General features: G+C 40.3%; 1 protein-coding gene across 1 annotated transcript in view; it reads left to right on the plus strand.

Moving 5' to 3' along the window:
• The first annotated feature begins 322 nt into the window (after positions 1–322).
• ERICH3 (glutamate rich 3) overlaps positions 323–20539 on the plus strand; it is a 50089-nt gene continuing 29872 nt past the window's right edge. Inside the window, exons 1-6 of the mRNA XM_070941081.1 lie at positions 323–343; positions 871–996; positions 8565–8687; positions 11966–12127; positions 17216–17425; positions 20112–20292. Coding sequence (XP_070797182.1) covers positions 323–343; positions 871–996; positions 8565–8687; positions 11966–12127; positions 17216–17425; positions 20112–20292 — 823 coding nt within the window. The remainder of the gene's footprint in view (positions 344–870; positions 997–8564; positions 8688–11965; positions 12128–17215; positions 17426–20111; positions 20293–20539) is intronic.

Below are 20539 nucleotides of genomic sequence, written 5' to 3' on the forward strand. Positions count from 1 at the left end.
CTGGTATGTCAGAGCATGTTTCCAGTTGATAATTGGAAGGCAACTCTTCAATGCTTGAAAGGATGTGTGTTTTGAAAAGGATACAAAATTGAACTCCAGCAATTCAGCATTTGGATTTTGAAATCCTCCTTTCAGTTATAACACCAACATAGTTATAAAAAGTTGTGGCTCACAAAGGCTTCTTGGGCTCATGTTAACCACTGAGCCGTGGTGGTGCAGTGGTTAGAATGCAGCATTACAGGCTAACTCTGCCGACTGTCAGCAGTTCGATCCTGACAGGCTCAAGGTTGACTTAGCCTTCCATCCTTCTGAGATTGCTAAAATGAGGATCCAGATTGTGCGGGTAATATGCCAACTTTGTAAACCGCTTAGAGAGGGCTATAAAGCATTGCAAAGTGGTATATAAGTCTCAGTGCTATTGCTAATACTATTAAATCCAGAAAGCCAGTTCAACTCCCTATACCACAAACTTGGAAAAGAAAAAGGACGGTGTTGGGAAGAGGAAGGGTATTCCAATCCACCACATGCATCGGCATTGCCCACTAAACAGTCTATTAGTTTATCCTCTGGGTAAATATGTGGTCTGTGATGAAAAAAAATGTTCACCCATGCTGTAATGCAAGGAAAACTTTATGTCAGAAGAACCTAGCCTGTCTCCCTAATGCATATATAATCAGATCTTGGTTATGTAGAACATCACATTTTTGCTGGAGAGAAATAGAGCAATCTTTGTTTATCTTAATCTCCATGCCCTGAGAAAAGATTAAGATTATGCTGAAAATATTTTAGCTTATGGTGAGAAGCTCTATAAGTCTTACATCCCCTTTCCCTAACACACTCTGTCTGCATATTTTGTTTTCTTCATGACAGATCTCAAGAAGTGGAAAAATAATATCAGACAAGGAATACCGGTTAAATGCCATGAAGAAGGATCATCAGAAGTATATACGGGAATGCTTGGCTCAGGCTATTTTCCACAAAGCTCTAGATATGGAAGTATGGTTATATTATGGCTACTTTCACAAAAGTAATATTCATATATTCAGGATTTCTGAGAATGTCTACAGGTGTAAATGTTTTTAAGATTAGTGGAAGATCTATGCCACTGATTAGTAACTATCAGTATATTATAATTATTCATTTTCACATACCATATTTTTCGGAGTATACGACGCACTCCCCCCTCCTCTAAAAGAGGGTGAAAATTTGGGTGTGTCTTATACACCGAATGTAGCACCGTCCACCCACTGGCCCCCAGCCTTTGGCCTCTGCCTCGCAGCAGTTTATCTTCTTGCAGCAAGCAGCAATCTGCAAACAGCCCATTACAGCTTCAGCACAGCCTGATTAGCACAAGAAAAAAAAATCTGCCTCCCAGCAATTTACCTCCTTGCAGCAAACTGCAAACAGCTCATTTCAGCTTCAGCAAAGCCTAATTAGCACAAGCAGTTGATTGTCAGTTGGATTGGCCTCCCGACCCTCACTTGTTTCAGGCTACAGGGATTGCCATTGCTTGTTGCCATGTGGGCCTCCGCTGCTTGCTGCAAGGAGATAAATTGCTGGGAGGCTGATTTTTTTTTTCTTGTGCTAATCAGGCTGTGCTGAAAACGAAAATGAAACTAAAGCTTGCTGTTTGCTGTTTGCTGCAACGAGGCAAATTGCTGAGAAGCAGAGGCAGTGGCAGATTATTTTTCTTGTTTTCCTCCCCAAAAAAGATAGGTGCGTTTTATAATCTGGAGCATCTTAAACTCCAAAAAATACGGTATTTGACAATTATTGTGAGTTAGTAATGATCAATAGAATACATCAGAGCAGAAGAATTGTCCTAATAATAAGTGATGAAGGTGGCAAGGCAGGAACCAGCAATTCGTAAGCTAGAGAGAACCGTTATGAAAATCCACCCCAGTACCAAGGCTATCAAGAGACTAGCCAAGAGCCCATTAGCTTAGAAAGATGGTGATAAAGCTGAGCTTTTAAACATTGCAGCATAAATATTTCAAGTTTTGATTCTTTGTTCTGGGCAATCAACTGTTGGTTTAGAGGCTTCATTCTTATCTGCGATAAAGTTTCTAATCTAGAGAGCCTTCTGGAAGAATAATCAACTCCTGAGTAAGGGATTGAGCATCTGGAAAATGATGATCAACTGGTGCGAAGCCTGATGTTAACTTGCAGAACATTTTAAGGCTTAATTTTTGTTTCAAAAGTAGTTTGTATTTATTCGCTGACCTAAGGAATATCTGTGCTTCTAACATGTGTTAGTGACTATGACTATGGAGAATTAGTAATTTCATTTATTCTAGATTTATTAATGTAGTATCAATTCTAAGAGCATGCCTTAAGTGAGAGATAAATTAGTTGTCAAAAGATAATCCATAGTTTTAGAAATAAATGATGATAATAAAGTTAAGGGAAGAAGCAAAGAGACTTGTAATTGGCCAGATTACTGGTGAGACCTCAGAATGTAAGTAGCCCTTGGTCACTAGATTCCACACAGTCATCTCCTGTGGGAAAGACAGCAGGAGGTCATGTCCCATCTGTGTACTCAAGAACTGGTCACAGCCCATCAGAAAAATGCTTACTTCTACCCATGTGAACACCAAAGGTCATGGGAAACTGGCAAGAACAAACAAAAGCATAGATATAAAGAGTGAGGAAGGAAAGGAAGGAGCAGACGCTATTTCATTCACACAAAAAGTGGAAACGTGGCTGGAGGTAGGCCTCATCCTAGCTTGGTTACACCTATCAGTTGTTTCTACCTTCTGACTTCCTTTGTGATGCTACTGTTTCCCATGGTTTCACCTATAACTCAGAGATATGGTTCAGGAGTAGCCCCCTAAAGAAATTTAGGTCTCTGAGCCTTGCTAAGAAGTCAGCGTTCATTTTATACAGGTTCTTGGCAAAGTTGAGAAACCTATGTACTACTTCCCTAACGAACAGAAAACAGCAGTTGAGACCAACTGTCTTAGAATCTTGGAATTCTAAGGAGATATCACCTAGGTCAGATGTGCATACACATACACACTTGCACAAACATGGAGATTATTTAGAAGTGACTATCACTTTCCCCCCAGCTGATCAAACATCTGATAACATCAGAAACGCCTCGCACAGACAAAATCGTTGAAGAAATCTTATGGATCATCTAAGCCAGTAGATCTCAACAGTTTGCCAATGGAATTCCCAAAGAAAGTTTTGTTGTGGACTTCCATTACCCTTCCTCCTATATATAAACAGACCGAAATCTGCATTGGAAGTCAAAAGATGGCAGCGGAAACCTATGACTTGGTTTGGAGTATAATAGAAATTTTTATATTCCCTTCTCCCCATTTCCTTTCCTGAGATAAAAAAGAAAATTGAATAGATAAGGATAGTGAGGAACGCTTTGGGGATAAAAAGAAAAATCTAAATAGGGCCCGTGAAAAGGAAACGATGGGGCATGGCCCTTTGGGATGGAGATAAGAGATCTCATGTGGCTTTTAATGATGATTCTTCTTTCTGCATTTTCTGCTGGAATGAAAAATAATGGCTCATCTTAATCTGGGTCCTTCAAATATAGTAGATTGCATCTCCATTAAAGCCCAGCCATGATAGAAGTTTAATCCATAACATCTGGAGGGCACCAAGTTGGTGAAATTTGTTAAATAAACTGTAGTATATATTTTGAATGTAAATTAAACTTGTTCCAACATGAGAAGTGGTAGCGGAAATGTATGGCTACCACGTAAAGATTTTGATCATCTCATATATCAGAGAATTTTACTTATTTATGAGCTACATTGGGCATACACAGTACCTTTTTGTTGTTTTTCCATGACAATCATTTATTTATTTTAAAAAATCCTCAACAAATGCCCTGCTGATGACATTTTCCTTTCTGTGGTTGAAAAAAATTGATGTTACTATCCTGCATCAGGGCTACCAGCTCGCATTCTCTCCCTCATTTGTTCAAAAATACATCACCTATACTTGGGCCCATCCATACATCACACACAATATATGACAACACTTGCCTATTCAATCTTACAGACAGATCTTTTTTTCTTTCATGAGGCAGTTAAGTACAAATGGAACACTTCTATGGGGCCTTCTTATTGTGCCTGGGGATTTTCATGTGACTACAGTGCATAAGCTAAAAAGAATTCATAAATGGAATACCTTTTCAAACCTAATTGCTTTGTAAATATAAAGCAAAGAGGAAAAAAATTCCATGTTTAGGAAAGTCCACATGCCAGTATATCCATATTGCCAGCTTGTGATTTCACACTCAAGATTTAGTTTTGATGGGCTAATTAAGGATGTGTCTTCACAACACATTAAGCTGCACAAATATAGTTGAGTAGGTCTACTTAAGATCACTGCATTTTTCTCCTGAACAGTGCAGCTTGTTTGGGTCTTATTGTATATTCTGTTATTGTTCATGGGAGCATGTAAAAGGAGAGCACCCATGTTTTATTTTCAGTTTGTTACTCTTCAAAGGACCATGCAGAGAACACAGCAAGTCCTAAATTAGCTAGAAATGGGAGAAGGAGCCAGCAGGGACAAGTGCCCTATCTTATGTACCAAAGAGTCCTGGGACAAAATCTAGTTCTAATATTTAGATCTCTTGATAGACAAGAGACTAAGCAAGGTCTTATTCAGGATTAAGGCATGGGTGAAATGCTACTGGTTCGCTCCAGTTCAGGCAAACCGGTAGTGATAAAAACTACCAGTTCAGGCGAACCGGTAGTAAAAAATACTTTAAAAAGTTTTTAAAAAGGTTCCGATAATCGCGGAACCTTTTTTAAAAACTTTTTTAGAGCATTTTTTACTACCTATTTGCTGGAACCGGTAGTAAAAAAAATGCTTTAAAAAAGTAAAAAAAAAAGTTGGCCGCATCCACCCACTCACATGACCCCCACCACCAAGCCACGCCCACCAAGCCGCACCCACAGAACCAGTAGCAACAAATTTTACATTTCACCCCTGGATTATGGTAAAGTGTTTCAGAAACATTAAAGTTAAGACATTTCAATCATAAGCACTGTGTCAGAATTCTGACAAAAACAAAAATCTAGATGACTTCCTTGATGGCACCAAAATGTTATGAGGGTTAGTGTCTTTGCTGCCATCTAGTGATAGTCTGGTTTTTTGCTATCTAGCTATGGTCAGACTAGTTTCAGACACTGAATTCAGCATTGTACATCAAGAATTGTAGACAGTAATTCTTTTGAGACATCAGAGCTAGACACTGAATCTTCAGGATTGATCTCCCCACACTTTTTATCCTTGCCTTGCCCCTGCTTCCTTCTGAAAAGACTATTCTGAGGGGCCATGACAGAGAGAAAGTGAATATTACAGTAACCCACCCTTAGCAGTTCATCTGAATGCAGCTAAGTTTACTTTTTTATACTCCTATTTTATATGCAAGCATTATGCGCTGAATGTAGGAGATATCAACATTTTTGTTAAATGATTCGGTCCTAGGAGCAGTTGGGCATATATTAAAATAATGGCTTTTAAATTGCTGGGTTCTTTTTTCCAAAGATTTTTGAGGATCTCAGTCTTCGGTTATAACATTTACAGAAGTGTTACTAGATCCAAATCTCCAAGGGATTTACACATATGAGCTTATTGCCTATTACCTAAAAAACTGTGAAAATGGTTGTCTCTCAGGATTAAGTTAGACACGACACTCCATACCCAGCACCTGCTGTCTACATTTAAAAGACATTTTCACAAGAACTCATTAGGTATAGAGTGTCTTGTTATTCTTCCTTGCAAAGGAAACCAGGCATGCTCCATTTTTAACAGCAACTTTGAGAAACATCGGGAAAATGCTTGTACCTGTCCAGATAAATTTTCAATACTTAAGCAGCCCTCTTCACTTATTGTGGTATAGGTGATGGCTTTGTTCACCGCATTCATCTTAGAAAATTACTTCATTATTGAGTGGTGAAACTGCAGTGCTTAATTATGTGTCATGTGACCACAATGCATTTCACAATGGTAAAATGTTTGGTCTGTTTGGGAATTGCCGCTTCTTTTTCCTTCCATTCTGCTGAAAGCCTCCCTAATTATTGTGATGCATTGCAGAAAATGGGACAAAATGTTGTTGAAACAGGTACCCCATTTTGCCCCTGCGTGCACGCTGAGAATTACATTTGGATTTTATAATGTTCCACAGACAGCTAAAGCATTATATAATTTCCCCATCCCATCTCTTCTGTTGTGCTCTCAAGTACTACTGGTGTTCTTAAAAGGGATATAAATCATCATTATCAACTAGGCTGGAAGTGTTACTTGCTGGGAGATGTGGTTTGAAAAGACAAAAGGAAGAAGGAAATAAAAGAAAGGGAACAGGTTGCTTGCATGAAGGAGAATTTTGAAGCCTATGCAGCACTTATTGGGCATGTTTTAGTAATAGCTATTTGAATAAAGCTCATGTCTTTAATCACTTGACATTCACTCACTTGCTCTTTGGTATGAGCCTTGCTTACACAATCAAAATTTGACCAACCATTTGGGTGGGGGACTTTGTTCTCTATTTATATTTTAAAAAGTCATGCTCTTCACTCCTCCCCAAAGGCCACCAGAGCAATATATAAAAACAAGAAAGAATTTCAGTCCTACTATCGAAAAGAGATTATGAAGAAGAAAGAAAAAAGCATCACTTAAAGATTGGGAAGAAAGATAAAAGGTGTAACAACTCAAGAGTAGTGTTATGTATTCTAGGAATGATGTAACCATATGGTACATCTGAAATGTGATTTTGTCTTTACTTTTTATTCTTTAAAAATGGACCAATTAGCGACATCACCAGGGTGACGTAAAAAGAAAAGTTGAGAGTTCGGCAAAGCGAGAGCGGATCCAGCGAACCAAGGTAATGATTTCTCTCTTTTTGAAAAGAATCCCTGATTCCTTCCAGGACTAGAATTGACTGCCATTGATAAGACTTGGAGATACATATTTGTTTAGGGCAATCAGTTCTGGATTGCAAAAGTCTCCATGATTGCTAGACAGCATCAAAAGAGAGTTTACTGAATTCCCTGGCTCAGTGGTGAAATCCAATTTTTTTTACTACTGGTTCTATGGGAATGGCTTGGTGGGCGTGGCCTAGTGGGCATGGCAGGGGAAAGATATTGCAAAGTCTCCATTCCCACCCCGTTCCAGGGGAAGGATACTGCAAAATCCCCATTCCCTCCCCACTCCTGGCGGAAGGATATTGCAAAATCTCCATTCTCACCCCACTCTGGGGCCAGCGAGAGGTAGTATTTGCTAGTTCTCTGAATTATACAAAATTTCCACTACTGGTTCTGTGAACTCAAAATTTCCACTACTGGTCCTCCAGAACCTGTCAGGACCTGCTGGATTTCACCCCTGCCCTGGCTGCCCTCTAATGGTTGTCCTGGTTTTTTGTAGCATAAATTCAGTGGCCCTACGCTTGATCTGATTTTATGCGCTGTTCCTTTTTCCTATATATAGCAATTACATTACTTTTTATTCTATTCATGATGGGTATTTGGTTACATTCTGCTCATGGCGAGGCATAATTACATTTATATAAATAGGAAAGCCAATTTGAGAGCCTGTTTGATACAGTGGTTGAAGACACCAGGCTAGAAACCAGGAGATAATCAGTTTTAGGCATCCCTTTGACATGAAGCCAGCTGGATGACTTTGGGCTGATCACACTTTTTCAGCCCTAGGAAGAGGGCAATGGCAAACCACAAATATGTCCAAGGAAACTGCACAGACTGCAGTCTCCAGGAGTTATAAGTGACTCAAAGGCAGCAAAAAATAAAACGAAAGCAAATTTATTAATATTTGAAGGTTCAGGTGTGGACCTTGATTCTCCAGGGATTTGAAGATATTGGCTGAATTCCTGGGTAGAAGTCTTATTTACAAAAAGCTTTGTCAGAGAGCATTATTTCCTAACAATATTGTTTACTCAGGTATCTCAAGCCATGTTCAGGTATTACTGTTCCATGTTCAAACTGATGCTGGATGAGGAGTAAGCAGGCCCTCCCCTTCCTTAGCCATATGCTTACAGTATAGCTCTCTGCAGTAGCCATATTAACTTTACAGATAATTGCCTTTACACGAATCTACAGGAGTCTGTCTGTCTCACATGGGATTGCTTATATACAGAATTAAGTCCTTGCTACAGAGCACAGGCTGTATAAATGGAAACCATCTCTGCACATATGTCACCAGCATGACATTGTAATGGAATGTATGGATGCCATTGGGGAATAAGGGGAAGAGATGCTGCCTAGGAAACCATCCAACAAGAGAGGCAGGAGCCCTCAGTGGCTTAATGGTTGGAGAAAGAAAATTAGGGATGACCCACCCTAATGGATCAAGTAGTTAAAAGTAGTCATGGGAAATCTGTACTTTCAGACTTGCAAGATTCTTTTAAGCTAGCCTTACAATAAAGCAGAGTTAGTTCACCTAGTCATATTTCTGGTTGGATTCACCTGGAACAGCTGAGAGATATGGAGAAGGAGGCTGCTCACTGTTACTCATAAGGTAACTTGTACATATATATATATATATAATGTTAAGTCTGTCATTTCTCCTTCATTTAGGCGGAACGAGCGAGAAAGGCAGCAGATGGTTCCCATCACTTGCTTTCCCCACATCCACCCACTGTACCAAGAAATCGCTTTGCGCGGCGCAAATTGGGTGAGAGAGGACCATCAAGTCACACGGTGAGTCTCAAGTGAGGCTCTGTAGGATGAACCATAGTCTTGTTTCAATTTTGCTTATACAGTTTCCTGGAGCTGGAGCCCTAGTTTAATGGAATCAAAGTGACATTGTGCAAATTTGCAACACTGGAAGACTTATCTTAAAATGTTTATTCCCTTTTAACCCAAAGGATGTAAAGGTACCATATATGGCTGTGGTTATAAAGGACATTTGCAGATTTCCACTAAATGTATATAGATGGATAGATGGGATTTTAGTGAAGTGTGGCCAATCAGGGAGGCTGCTGATCCTTTGAAGAAATGTTTGAACAGTGAAAATAAGATATTCCCAAATAGTCCTTGGTTATCTGGAAACTAAACAAGTCTGCCATCCATTTTATCCATGAGAATTTCTCTGAATCTTTCTTCCAATTTGAAATGATTTTGTAAAACAAATTCTCTTTCATTAGACTGAATTGGTAAAAAAAAAAATGCTGGTGATTTCGTGGCTTAATTGGCCATATATGCTTATTTTATCCTCCTAACAATTTAGCAAGCTATGGCTTGGTTAAAGACTGAAGTATCTATAATCACCTTATGTGTTTTGATACTTGAAGAAACATGAATATGGAGATATGGTTACTCAAAGTTAATGTTACAGGTTTTACTTATCTTTATTTATTTAATTTATTAAGGCTACCCAATTCTAGAATGACACTGGATGGCTTAAAATATACATGAGGTGTTCTTTTTTATTGAAAAATAACAATTAAAATAACATGACCACCTAGAGCAAAAGAAGCAATTCCAATATATAGAAAAAAGATTTTATATCATGCGAGTTTGCTTATAATTCATGTAACTTTTTCATGTGTCCAAGTGTGGGCGCCCAATTGATCTTTTAGCATGTAAAAGAACTCTCTTGTGGGATGACAATACAACGAGCCCTGCTTAATTTCATGAGAACTCTCTTATACGAACATTATTTTCTACATAATTTGACTGTTTTAAATATATCTCTATTAGAATATAACTATTTTTGAATACAGCTAGTCCTTGACTTACAACCATAATGGAGCCTGGCCATTATGGTCACAAGTGGTAACAGCTGTTAGGTGAGATGGCCTCTCTTATTGATCCCTACCCCCCCATCTACAAACTCCACAAACAAATGGAGCCTCTTTAAAAACCAAAAACAGAGTCCCCTAGAGACTCGTGATAATAATATTTGCTTACAGAATAGCATGAGGTTGCCACAAGGCAGGCAACCTCTATAGGAATGCCGAGTCTTGCATTGCATCGGCCGAGCAGGTCTCTGCAAAAGACAGAAAGGTAAATTAGGTGCTGTTGGGTCCTAGAGCTGGCTGAGGAGCAGGCCAAGTCTTGCAAGTCCCTGTGTGGTTGAATGGGAAGAAGACCTCAGCCTACAAGCTCTCACATCCCCACCTGCACTAGTAGTGTCTGCCTCCCAGCATTAGGCTCCCTTAGGTGGCTGATTACAAAACAGGCCTTGGCTTATAAATTTTCACAAAACCCACATGTCCCAGTAGCATTCACTACCCAGCTTTAGACTCACTTGGGGGGCTGATTGGGAAGCAGGCCTTGGCCTGCAAGTTCTCAAAGCCCCATAGGCAACAGTGGCATCTGCTGCCCAGCTTTATGCTGCCTTGGGTGGCTGAGTGGGAAGAAGGCCTCGGCCTACAAGGTCTCAGAGCCCCGTGTGCACCAACAGTGTTGGCTGCCTGGCTTTAGGCTCCCTTGGGTGGCTGAATGGCTGGGTGGGAAGCTGGCTGAGGCCTGTGAGGATCCAGCATGATAGGGTGGGGGAGTTGTGGGGGAGGAACTGCAGCATCCCTGCAGTTGGTTATAAGAGTGAACAACTGCGGGAACTCTGCAGTGGCCGTAACTTTCAAACTGGATCATAAGTAGCTCTCAGGGGGCATCTGTCATAACTTGGAATAGTCACTAAGCAACTGATTTACATGTATCTATTTGAACGAAATACGTATTGGCTTATTTCACTTAATTCATCTTTTGTACAATTTAGTTTAACGAATATAAATTGATATAGACGTAAAACCTTTATATACCCATCTATCCCTTTTGAAACCAAAAGTCCAAATCAGTGGTGGGCTCCACACTTTTTAACAACCGGTTCTCTGCCCTAATGACTGGCTGGGTGGGCATGGCTGGGGGTTCCATGTGAGTGAGTGGGTGTGGCTAACTCTACATTACTTGTGTGGGTGATACCTGTATGGGACAGGCAAGGTTGGGGAGGGAATCCAGGGGTGGGGAGGCTGGAGGAAAGAAAGATCCAACGTGTGTGTGTGTGTGTGTGTGTGTGTGAGAGAGAGAGAGAGAGAGAGAGAGAGAGAGGAGAGGGAGAGGGAGAGAGAGAGAGAGAGAGAGAGAGAGAGAGAGAGAGAGAGAGAGAGAGAGAGAGAGAGAGACTGCATCAAGCTAGACCGGGAAAGCTGGCTGTGAGAGAAAGAGAAGCTGGGTAAGCTGGACCCAGACACTTCCCGGGTCCCCTCATCCCAGAAGCAGCAACCTTGCACTCTCCCCTCTCTTCTAGCCTCCTCCTTCGCATGAAATTGTACAGCAGCAGAGACGGAGAGGGAGAAGGGGGGTAGCGGCGGCCACTAGCATTGAGGGGAGAGTGCCACACAGAAACGGGAGCACACAGAAATGCCTCCCCCTTCTCCCTCTCCATCTCTGTTGCTGGGCAATCCCGTGCGAAGAAGGGGGCTAGCAGAGAGGGGAAGAGTATGAGGTTTCTGCCTCTGGGACAAGGGGACCCGGGATACGTCTGGGTCCGGCTCACCCAGCTTCTCTTTCTCTTGCAGCCAGCTTTTTTGGGCCTTTTTCAGGCCATTTTTCAGACTGTTTTCAGGCTGTTTGGGGGGCAATTTCAGGCCTTTTTTGGCCTGAAAAATGGCCTGAAAAATGACCCCAAAATGCCTGAAAATGGCCCAAAAAACAATCAGGGGCAGGGCCAGCTGGTGGTCCGATTTGCCAGTTCTCTGAACCGCGCAGAATCGGAACAACCGGTTCAGGCGAATCAGTCCAAACTGGCAGCAGCCCAACTCTGGTCCAAATGTAGACAGATTACAATTTTGTTTTCAGAAATGTGCATAAGCTACATGTTTTTAAATTAGGGATAGGCAGTGTGGTACCCTCTCAGTGTTTTTTATTACAAACCCAGTGGTTTTAGATATTTGAAGCTGTAACTAAAAACTTACAGAGTACCAGTTTACCCAACCTAACTTAAGTATTTACCTCCGTGTCTTTTCATGGTGCAGATTTCTTATCCTCGACCAAGTACTGCTCCAGGAAACATACAACAGCCACTCCGACTTCAGCCCCTCTACGGAAATGTCGTGACTGAAGGTTCATCAAAGACTGGTTTGAGCTCCAGACCAAAGTTTCTCACCATTGACAAAGAATATCATTTTACTAGTGAGGTTAGCGTTTGTTCCTTTACACATGCAGTACAATAGGAAGAATGAGGATATACAGTCATTTGTACAATCATGCGCAAGGAATAATCTAGCACATTTAAAGAAAAATAGAATGGGAAGTAATGCAGAATGAATTCTGTTGATAACAATAAAGGGTAATTATTTCTTACAATTGGTTGCAAATGGGGGTGAGTCATCTAAAGAGACCCAGTGGGGGAGTTCCATGGTGGAGGTGGCTGCTGGATTGATGGCTGATTCCACCCCTATTGGTTTTGATGTTTTCGTTTTCTTTTTCATTGTTTACTTTGTTCTATTATTTTACTTCTGTTTTGTTTAAACTTTTTTCACTTCTTCCTTTTTATTGTTGTAAACTGCCTAGAGTGGTGGCACAGTGGTTAGAATGCACTACTGTACGCTACTTCTGCTGACTGCCAACTGACTGCATACTACTGCTGGTGACTGCAGTTCGGCAGTTCGATTCTCACCGGCTCAAGGTTTACTCAGCCTTCCCTCCTTCCGAGGTCGGTAAAATGAGAACTCAGATAGTTGGGGACAATAGGCTGACTCTGTAAACTGCTTAGAGAGGGCTGTAAAGCATTGTGAAGCGGTTTATAAATCTAAGTGCTATTGCTATTGAGATAGGCAGCAAATAAATTTAATAGATAAATAATAAATAAATAGAAGAGAAACAGCTGCTGAAAATAGAGGAAGGGGGAAAGTTGCAAAGGATTTCACTGCTGAAGAGCATGGATTCCTCTGAAGATTAGATGTTGCTTGAAAGCTAGCTGAATATTCACTATTTCTGTATTGGAATTGTTCCTCTTTCCTTTCTTTCACTATTTGTTTTTTTTAAAGATTTTAAAAAATCTTCCCTTTATTATTTTTCCAAATATTTCAAGGCAGCAAACATAACTAATATTCCTTCCTCCTCCTATTTTCCCCACAACAACAATCCTGTAAGGTGGGCTAGGATGAGAGAGAGGGACTCACCCAAGTTGACCCATAGAGCTTATAGCATGTATATAGAGACAAATATAATGGGGGGGAGGGAAAAACTCCTTTCTGAAACTCTACAAAGATCTAATTCCCAGTACTACTGCTCACTCTACAAAGATCTAATTCCCAGTACTACTGCTCTTCTGAATAAATTTGGAATCAGTTTATAGCTTCTGAAAGCTTGGGAGATCAAAATATTTCCTAAATTACAATACAATACAGCAGTGTTGTGGTTATAATGACAGAAACCAAATATCTAGACCAGGGGTCATATTCACTTATCTTCGCTACCAGTTTGCAAATGTGAGTGCGTGCGCCTCCTCCACACATGTGCAGAGCCTTCTGCGCATGTGCAGAGGGTAAAAAATGGGACATGATGACGTCCGGGCAGAGTCTCCCATCACCAGTGCTACCGGATTGTACGATCCTGATAGAACCAGCTGAATTTCACCACTGGTCTAGACGTAGTTTGGAGATAGTTCTCGTGGCCTAATTGTGTTAACTGGGAGACAGCCATGAGGACATAGTGACAGGAGACATAGCAGCCACAAAAAGGAGAAACCTAGGCCACAGGAGCTTTGGTGGGGCAATAAAAATAAGGACATCTAAATGGCATGAATAGGCCCACCTATACACATTGGCTCCAGCCTAAAGTTGACCTCTGCATTTATTAATATTTAATAATACTTTATTAATAATTAAGCAATTGTTTAATGTATTAAGACTACTAATAAATCATTCATACACATACACACTGCAAAGTGTCAGGTGATCAGCTAGTGCAAAATGGGGTGTTTGATTAGAGTGGGGAAAACCCACCCTACAATAGCAACGACTTTATCCATAAATTGTATTGAATTCAGCTTGTAAAATACACCATAAATATGGGAAGATAGTCTTCAAATTCAGCTTAAACCTCATATTGTTTCCGGCTTTAGAAATCATAGTTTTTAAGTGCTGCTGGTTTTAAATTTCTTGCAGTCCCATACAATATGGGTAAAACTAAGTGTGGAAATCCAATAGGTGTATAGGACCAATGGTAGGCAAAAGTTGGTTTGATGCTAGCACTCCATATGTACCTCACTTTTAGCTTTTCTAGAATGCATTTTTAATAATAAAAAACAGTATCTCTGCATTCAAATAGTAATTCGGTTTAGATCCTCAACCAGCAATTTGTGAGAAGTCAGATTTAGAAAAAATGCTGTTTATAGTTTCTATAAATCCCACCCACAGTGCAGGAATGTAAAAGCTGAGGAAAAACAAACAATTTTATTCCAGAAGCTGAAGCACTGTGCAGATAAACCCAAGATGTGGGAATAAAAGCTAAGTGGAATCTTGTACATTCAGAAGTCAGTCAGGGAATCAGAAGCAGCATACATCCAGGAAGTCAAGTCCAAAGTTAAAAAGTGGTTTGCCAGAAGAAATTTGACTCCCAAGCATGCGTTGCTATAGCCCTGATTCAAGCATTTATTTATTTATTTTATTTTATTTTATTTTATTTTATTTTATTTTATTTTATTTTATTTTATTTTATTTTATTTTATTTTATTTTATTTTATTTTATTTTATTTTATTTTATTTTATTTTATTTTATTTTATTTTATTTTATTTTATTTCTATACCGCCCTTCTCCTGCGGGACTCAGGGCGGTGTACAGCCAAGATAAAACATAGCATATAAAATTTAAAAAACAGTTTAAAAAACAATTAAATAATTTTGGCCCAAGTTTAAAACAAACCAATTAAAACCGAATTCAAATTAAAAACTGAGAGGATGGGATCAAGCCAGCCCAGCTAGATGGAATAAGTGTGTTTTCAGGGCCCGACGAAAAGTTCGGAGGTCTGATATCGTGCGTATCTCAGGGGGCAGGTCATTCCAGAGGGTAGGTGCTGCCACAGAGCAGGCTCTCCCCCTGGGGGTCGCCAGCCAGCACTGTCTGGCCAACGGCACCCTGAGGAGGCCCCCTCTGTGCGAGCGAACCGGTCGGTGGGAGGCTATTGGCGGCAGAAGGCGGTCTCGCAAATACCCCGGCCCTAAGCCATGGAGCGCTTTAAAAGTGGTCACCAACACCTTGAAGCGCACCCGGAAGACCACAGGAAGCCAGTGCAGCTCGCGCAGGAGAGGTGTTATATGTGAGCGCCCCGTCGCTCCCATAATCCCCCGCGCGGCTGCATTCTGGACCAACTGCAGCCTCCCGGTGCACCCCAAGGGGAGCCCCATGTAGAGAGCATTGCAATAGTCCAGGCGGGAAGTGACGAGTGCTTGAGTGACCGTGCGTAGGGAGTCCCGATCCAGAAAGGGATGCAACTGACGTATCAGGCGAACCTGATAAATAGCCCCCCTGGCCACGGCCATCATATGCTCTTCTAAAGACAGCCGTGTGTCCAGGAGGACACCTAAGTTGCGAGCCCTCTCCGTGGGGGCCAGTGATTCGCCCCCAATAGCCAGCGATGGCACCAGCTGGCTATATTGGGACGCCGGAAGCCACAGCCACTCGGTTTTGGAAGGGTGCTGTTGTACTTTTTGTAGAAGAACACTTGTGGATCTTTTTCAGCTCAGGTTCTAGGTCAGTGATGGTGAACCTTTTTTGCACCAAGTGCCAAAAAGGGAGCACTTCGTGTGCACCGAGAAAGGCCGTGACCAGGAAGAAAAACTGCCCAGGGGACATGTGTGTGCCGGATAAAGTACTTCCAGTTTCTGGCATACACATGTGCACCGGCCAGCAAGTCTTCCACTTTCTGGCATGCATGCGCATGTGACGATCAGCTGGCCAGCGTGCATGCTCACGCTGGAAAATGGAAGACCAGCTCTTTCAGTTTCCGGCACTGCCACATGCACAAAGGCCAGCTGATCATCGCGTGCCCATGTGTTCCAGAAACCTGGAAGAGGAACGGGCGATGCTGCGCATGCCAGGTGACATGGCTCCGCATGTCACTTCGGGCACACATTCCATAGGTTCGCCATCATGGTTCTATGTCAAGTGAGAGCTTACCTGACTGTTTCAGAACTGCAGGCTCCTCCTCCAACAGGTCATGCTCTTCTTGAGCAGATACCCGAGGCCCCTCTGGCTCCTGAGTTGCAAGATCAGAATATGTCAAACCTATTCCTCTAGTTCAGAATCTTGACTCATAGATTGGACCTTAATGTAGAAAGTCAGCACCTACCCTCTAGAAGAATGAAATATTTTGGGAAATATTAAAAAGGCAGAATATTATATTTCTCCAAAGGGAGAAATGGAGAAACATGCTCTTAAAACAGCTCCAGTTTCCCTGCCCCCAAGCAGAAACTGAGGAGGCCACCTTTTAGAAATGCCGATTTGGTAATCCATTGAAGACAGGATATTTTGAAACAGAGGCAGAATGGTAGGATTAGAAGCAGCCCAGAGCAGTCCAAAGCCCCTTCATTGCATCCCCCCCCAGCAGTTCAAAGTCACGGAAACCTGGAGCTTAGATAAGCAATAAGCCAGAGGTTGACCAGATTACCTCAGAAAAGCACCTAGGTTTTGCATTTCCTCTTTTGCCTATAGAGCCAGCTATGACCCCTACATAACCCCTACATGACCCCCATAGGAACCTGACAACAGCCAATAGAATACACATTCTTGCACAGGAACAGGAAGTTCAAATTCAAAGCCCAAAGAAGGTATAACTCCCCCTCCCCAATTCCATTTTGTCAGCTGCCCAGAATCACATGTAGTTCTGCTTCATCAATAAACCATCTTTCCAATCAGCCTCCATGTTTCCAGTGCTTTTCTCCCATCTTGGAACTGAACCAGATGGATTTTTCTTCCAAAAGTAATGATTGATCCTGTTGCACTTATGAGCTGCCTTTTAAAACCTTGTCAAGAACCTCAATTGTTTATTACAAAATGGGGTCAAGCAATAATCTATTTTATACATGGAGTCAGGAATGAGAAATCTCTTTTAACTGGGAATCCATGCTGAAACCAAATGAAATTTAGATTTAAAAACAACAACAACAAAGAAATACACTGTTTATGCATGGAACTACTAAATGGAAAATTGTAGCTAAGCACCTTTCAACTGCTCTGTGAGTCTAAGTGTTAATGTATTAATATTTGTTCAATTTTTTCAGGGGGACAGAGGGATGTTAAGGCCTGTGCATTCAATGGATTATTCAGTTGAAGTATCCCCATACAGACTTCCCATTATTAACAATTATATGATACCTATTCCACAACCACCCAGAAGTGACAAAACTATCATCCCCATGAAACCTGTGGGAAGAGGTCGACGGTTTCGCCCTACAACTTCATCAAATGGCCTGGAGCAGTTGCTAATGAAGGTGATTCTTCTTCTTCCTACTGTTGCATTTTTTTTCTTGTTTAAGTAATTTTGTAATGTTCTCTACTTAGTATATAAAGATGTGCTGAAATACTCCTTGATAGGTTTTTTTTGTAAAGAAATGCTTCTCTCCCATCTTTTTAAATGCACACAGAGATACATCTTTTGAAATAAAGGAAGTTTGCTTAAGTACGTTTTCCTCTCCTGTAAAACCTTGGTTTTGTTTCTAATATTCTTTTGAATAGATAAATGTAACACTTTGAACCATTCTTCTGAATCGAATTGTATTACTATTTCATCCAAGCTTTCCTTAAAATATTTTTCAAAATATAGAGTACCTTTTCCCAACCTACAGCAATGCAAAAATGTTAGCTGTGAATTCTAGAAATTGCCATCAGAAAGCTTTTGCTCTCTTTTGGGGAAGGCACCTTGGTAATGAAAGTGGATATAGATTGATACTATAAACCAACTAATTTGGAAAAGAAAGATAAGCCCTTTTGCAGAAGATTGAGTATTCCTGTTAGTTAGAGAAGCTGCATTTAAACATACAAATAATACTTTTAGAAAAAAATGTTATATGTGATGTCCATGATATTAAAGAACTCAAAATTATACAGATTGAAGACATATTATTTATTTGTAACCAAAGAGGCCTAAACATAGAATCCTTGAATAAAATTTAAAGTTAAGGACATCAAGCTGTTGAATTTGCAGGAACTCGAATATTACTCATAAACCTAATCATTTCTACTATGTTGTCATGTCTTTTCCCCAGGTATGTAATGTCCTATGTCAGGAAGCATATCTGCTCCTTGGTCTCAGGGAGCAAAGGTTATGTTATATAAATCTGAACTTAAGGATGATGACTTTAAATAAAACACAAGTAATCGAGTAACTGAAATCTCATGAATTTCAGTTAAGCATGTAAAAAGAGGCTCTCTGTAAGATAAACAATTTCACTCCATTTGTTTCCAATTACTGGTAACTACATATGATTATGATTTAAGTATCTCAGATCCACCTTGTAGAAGTGGACAGCACTCAAAGTATTTTGAAGAATACTTTCCCAGAGTGATGTCTTTGAAGATTTTTGCAATCCTACAGCAGTGATTGGGGACAAACCTGGATGGGGTAGAAAGACGTATGAGATTCCTAAAGAAGGCCAAGGTTATGACACATACCTGAAGACCTGCCCCCATTGTCCCCCCCCCAATGAAACTAATTGTAAATAAAATTCTAATCTCCTGATACCTTTAGATTGCAGTCTTATATTTTTCAAGACTGGAGGTCATGGCTATGATATCCCCTCCCAGTCTCAGAGAAATCTTCATAAGCTTTGCCGCTGACATTGGAATTTCAATATTGGGAAAATAAAAGGAATAAAAATAAAAAATAAAAGGAAACACTCATGGGGCATTTCCTGCCTATACTGAGAGAGTGATAATTCATACACCTCCTGATGTTCAGTAGAGTTTTTAATTCTGGGCACTTTGAAATTAAAACTCTTGGCAATGAACAGCAATACTACTTTGTTAGACTGTTCATTGGGAAATTCTATCAGAGAACATAGATTTTGTCAAATTGTCTATTACAGAGTGGAGAGAGGGAGAGAGATTATTTGGATCCTTTTCATAGACACTAAAATATTTTCATGCCAGTTCTTTTTCACAATTAGAGAATCCATTGTTAAAAAGGGGAGAAGTATAGTGTATTATGCCCTTTGGGCTTGTAGACCTTATAGATTGTTATTCTGGATCTGGAACTGGTGGTCTAGATGTTCCTTTCATTAGATAAAATACACAAAATAAAAATAGAGTGTCTAAATATATAGCTGAAATGCCATGCGTCTCTTTTTTCAAATTTTTCAGGCTTTTCCAGCAGGTTTTTAGATTTATCAGAGGCTCCAGTGTGGGAGCTATCCACAGTGAGATTCCGAGTTATTATATTAACTTAAATGAATGTACAGTATCTAAACCTATTTTAAAATGATTAGTATGGGTGCCATCACCATATCATCTAGCTTCAAATGTAATTATTTATGTTTGGTATGAGAATGACTTTGGTTCCACTGTCCTGACTATCCACCCTTCAGAATCATAGCATTACTTTTAATTTCAGTATCCTCACAGCATACCTAATTTTACAAATTCTTATTATATTTCCTATTAACGTTCTTCTCACTAAAAAGTTCCAATTGTTCCAGTACTTTTTTTCCCACAGATACAATTTTCTTGTTCCACAATATTCTTTTGGAGTTGCAATAACCAGTATTGTATTTGAAAGTGGTCTCATAGATGTTTTATGGAAAGGCATTGTGATATTAAAGCCATTATCCAGATAACTTCAAACAATTATCTGAAATTCTGAAGAACCCATGCCAATCATTCAGTAATGCTAGACCAGATTGTTAGAGCAGTCAAAAGCAGCTTCATGTATCCCTAAAGCAGCTCTTTAGGGATAATTTCATTCATCAAACTTTTATACAGATTTTAGTTCAGCGTGTTTCTGTTGGTGGGCCTTTTTTTGTGATATGTGCAAGAAATACTTGGGATGGTATAAATTCCTTTGAATTTTAGCACTTGTTCATGGGTGAGTACTGAAGTGATTTCAAAATAGAATGAGATATCATGGGAACAAATGTCTAAAACTCCACATTTTTCAGTATGTTTCTCTGCCTTTTTATGCAGGATGCTGGAAAATTCTGCAAGCCTCAAATACATAGCAATGCATCTGTTACCATGGTCTATTTGGGAAAAACCGTGCACCTTTCATATGACCTTTTAGATTATCGAGAGGAAATAAAAATTTACCAACAGCATTGTGGAGGAGAAAACCTATGTGTGTACCGAGGCAAACTGCTGGAGGGAGGTAAGCTTCAAACAGCCCCCCACCCCCATCCCAAGAATCCATCTGAATTCTGGCAACCTCTTATTTTTATGTGGATAAACTGTTGAAGTGGTAGCAGAATTATTTCAGCAAAGCTTAGTCTGCTTATGTGTGTCCAGGGACTTATATTCCAGCTGCCTCCAACCAAGTCTAGATTTACTGTTTCATGATTGAAAATGAGGCTGCAATTACTTTTGCAAATTGTGGAAGGACGGATGTACAGGGGTGA

This window comes from Pituophis catenifer, unplaced genomic scaffold (assembly GCF_029215685.1).
Source record: "Pituophis catenifer annectens isolate HBS135680 unplaced genomic scaffold, rPitCat1.0.hap2 SCAF_3, whole genome shotgun sequence".
Taxonomy (NCBI): Eukaryota; Metazoa; Chordata; class Lepidosauria; order Squamata; family Colubridae; genus Pituophis; species Pituophis catenifer.